Genomic DNA, 3,684 nt, shown 5'->3' on the forward strand with positions numbered 1-3,684 from the left:
CAGATTCAGTTCTTTACAGCACCTTCCACTTCTGTGGTTTGCATAAATTCAAAGCTCTTTATCTTTGTCTATGCTCTAACTCAGCATTTCAGTTATTTGCCTTTTGAGGACTTGTGGGAGTCCATTATGAAATCATCTAGCATACTCCTTCCTTGGGGTTGAAAAGAGTAGCTCTTTGACAGGTATCTGTCTTATTCCTGGAATTTGACATGCTAAAAGTGCCTATTAGTTTTGAAGTAACTTTCATCACTTTATTTTTTCAGAAATTCATCCATTCCCACCTAGTTTCCTTATTTCTTTGAATAGAGTTAAACAAATATTTTCTCTTTTTTTCCTTGTATTTTTTAGTTTTTTAAAATTAATTTTCTCTGGGCATATACCCAGAGAAAACCATAATTCAAATGGACACATGCACCCCAATGTTCATTACAGCATGATTTACAGTAGCTAGGACATGGAAGCAATCTGAATATACGGCAGAGGAATAAATAAAGAAGATGTGGTATACATAGTCAATAGAATATTAGTTATAAAACGGAACAAAATTGGGTCATTGGTAAGGACATGGATAGACCTAGAGACTGTCATACAGAGTTGAAGTCAGTCAGAAAAAGAAGAACAAATATCGTACATTAACACATACTTGTAGAATCTGAAAAAAAAATTGGTATAGACAATCTTATCTACAAAACAGAAATAGAGAGACAGACAGAGAGAACAAATGTATGGATACCAAGGGGGAAAAGGCGATGGGGTGAATTGGGAGATTGCGACTGACATATATACACCACTGGTACATAGAAAATAGCTAACTAATGAGAACCTACTCTACTCAGTGCTCTGGGAAAGAAATCCAAAAGAAAGGGAGATGCTTGTATATGTATAGCTGTTTTACTCTGCTGTACAGTAGAAACTAACACTACATTGTGAAGCAACTATACTCCAATTTTTTTTTATTTTGATTGGAGTCTAGTTGTTTTACAAGGCTGTGTTAGTTTCTACTGTACAGGTAATGAATCAGCCTACATATGCATATATCCTCTCCCTTTTAAAATTTCTCTCTATTGTGGTCTTTCACTCATTTCAACACTAAATTTGTGTGTGTGTGCTTTCTCCTTTTTTGATTATGTAAATTACTGATCTTTCTCTTTCCTCTCTTTCTCCCTCTTTCATTCTCTCTTATCCTTTTTTAATATAATTTTCTTCCTTCTCCAAAGGAAACCAAAATTATGAAAATATAGTATTCCCAAATCATCTATACTTGAATAAAAAAAGAAAATACAATATTCTAAAACATTTTGATACACTTACTACATACATATATGCTTGTGTGTATGCATATACCTGGGCTTCCGTGATGGCTCAGAAGATAAAGACTCCACCTGCATTGCAGATCTGGATTTGACTCCTGGGCCTGGAAGATCCCTTGGAGAATGGAATGACTACCCACTCCATTATTCTTGCCTGGAGAATCCCATGGACAGAGGAGCCTGGTGGGCTACAGTCCATGGTGTTGTAAAGAGTCAGACCAACTGAGCGACTAAGCACGCGTGCACACGCACACACACACACACACACACATGCATATATATGTGTGTATACGTATGTATGTAATAAAATTTTTTAATATTTTGTTTAAAAATATTTTAAAACTACTCCTAGTTTTTATGGCAGAAAAGGAGTAAGACCAGAGCATATTAGCCATTAGAACACATTTTAATTGCTTTGTATAACAAAGTGATGATTTGTATTGGAAGTACTCCAGGTGAAGGCAAAAGAAGAGGGCAGCAGAAGATGAGATGGTTAGATAGCATCACCGACTCAATAGACATGAATTTGGACCAACTCTGGGAGACGGTGAGGACAGAGGAGCCTGGTGTGCCACAGTCCATGGAGTCACAAAGAATTAGACACAACTTATCGACTGAATAAAAATAACTTCACTTTCTCTACTTTTATTTATCAACGCTTGCACTATAAAAATTTTAGAAGTGTTCAGGGCTCTTTTATTTACTACCTAAGGGGAAAACCTACATATATTGCCTAGTGCTTTCTTTAGGGCTGTTTGCATTTCTTTGTTTCTTAGACTGTAAACAATGGGATTAAGCAGAGGTGTCAGCACTGTATATGTCACAGCCATCAGCATATCTTCACGGAATGAGTCACTGCTCTTGGGCCTCAAATAGACAAAGCCAGCAAATCCATAGTGTGTGCACACCACAGTGAGGTGGGAGGAGCAAGTTGAGAAGGCCTTATACCTTCCCTTGGCTGAAGGCATCTTCATAACTATGGACCCAATGAAGACATAGGAAATCATAATTAAAATAAAGCTGCCCACCAACACAAAGGCAGTGAAGGCAAGAAGAATCATTTTCTGAAAAATGGTGTAATCACAGGCAAGGGAGACTACAGGTGTAATGTCACAAAAAAAATGCTGGATGATGCTGGAGTCACAGAAAGACAAGTTGAATACTATGAGGACGATGCACAGTGACACCACAACCCCAGTGATGCAAGAAGCCATCATCAGCTGAAAGCAGAACTTCCGGGTCACGAGGATGGAGTAGTGCAGTGGGTTGTGAATAGCAGTGTAACGGTCATAGGACATGGCGGCCAAGATGAAGCAGTTGTTGGTTCCTAAGCCAAAGAAGAAAAACATCTGTGTGGCACACTCAGGAATGGAAATGGACTTACTGTCTGATAGCAAGTCCACCAACATGCGAGGGATGACTACCACAGTGGTACAGGTTTCTGAAAAGGAGAGGCCACAGAGGAAAAAGTACATGGGAGTGTGAAGGTTGTGACTGAGCTTGACGGCCAGCATTACGGATGTGTTTGCGGCTAGGATGGTCACATGGGAGAAGAAAACCATCACAAAGAGGAGATCCTGCAGGTCTGAGAAACTGGAAAATCCCCACAGAAGGAATGTGCTCACTGTGGTATGATTGCCCATTCTCTTGGTGTATGTAGCAACTCTCCTCCAAAGGTACAGAGGTTCTTGGGGTTAAGACTCTAATAAGACTGCTGAAAGTACTGATGCCCTTAATCATTGACACTGACAAGACAACTCTTAACAAAAAAGCCTGAGAAATGGAAGTTAAATGTAGTTGGCTTAATTCTACGTTAGGACTTAGAGTGATGAAGAAAAAGATTCTCATAGGAGAGTATATATAAATTCCATAGAGTAGGCCCAAATATATATTCTAGGAGCTCCCTAATTTATCACCCCTTTCCAGCTTCTACAATCAGAATCTTCAGGAATGAGAGAAATATGGAAAATGTTTATTTTCTCACTTACAAGAGTATGAGGAATAAAGGATATAAAATGTTTTATGCGTGGTCTAATTATAGCTCGGCATAGAGAAGTACTTAACAATGTTGACTGAATCAATATTAAAGAGAAGTAAGGAAAAACTTTTGAATAGCTTCCAAACATTCTTGGAAAATAATTCTATCCTTAGAGGTGCTCTGGAGGAGGCAGTGGCTGCTTGGCTGACTATTATGTCAGTGAATGGACTTAAGAATGAGTGGACTTTCAAATTTATGCCAGTTTGAAATGTATGCTAATTTTCTGTACATAACTATGAGCTGAAGCAGAGTTGTTCAATAATTGTCTGTCATTCAGGCAAATCATGGAAGCAAAATGATCATGGAGACTATTCTAATCCTGGATGGCTCATCTGG

General features: G+C 38.5%; 1 protein-coding gene across 1 annotated transcript; it reads right to left on the bottom strand.

The window, feature by feature from the left end:
* Positions 1-2,017: 2,017 nt before the first annotated feature.
* Positions 2,018-2,953, bottom strand: LOC113905031 (olfactory receptor 10T2-like). Its single transcript, XM_027562068.1, has one exon. The coding sequence runs from the start codon at positions 2,951-2,953 to the stop codon at positions 2,018-2,020; it is 936 nt and encodes a 311-aa protein (XP_027417869.1).
* Positions 2,954-3,684: the final 731 nt, after the last annotated feature.

Source organism: Bos indicus x Bos taurus, chromosome 15 (assembly GCF_003369695.1).
Source record: "Bos indicus x Bos taurus breed Angus x Brahman F1 hybrid chromosome 15, Bos_hybrid_MaternalHap_v2.0, whole genome shotgun sequence".
NCBI classification, from domain to species: domain Eukaryota; kingdom Metazoa; phylum Chordata; class Mammalia; order Artiodactyla; family Bovidae; genus Bos; species Bos indicus x Bos taurus.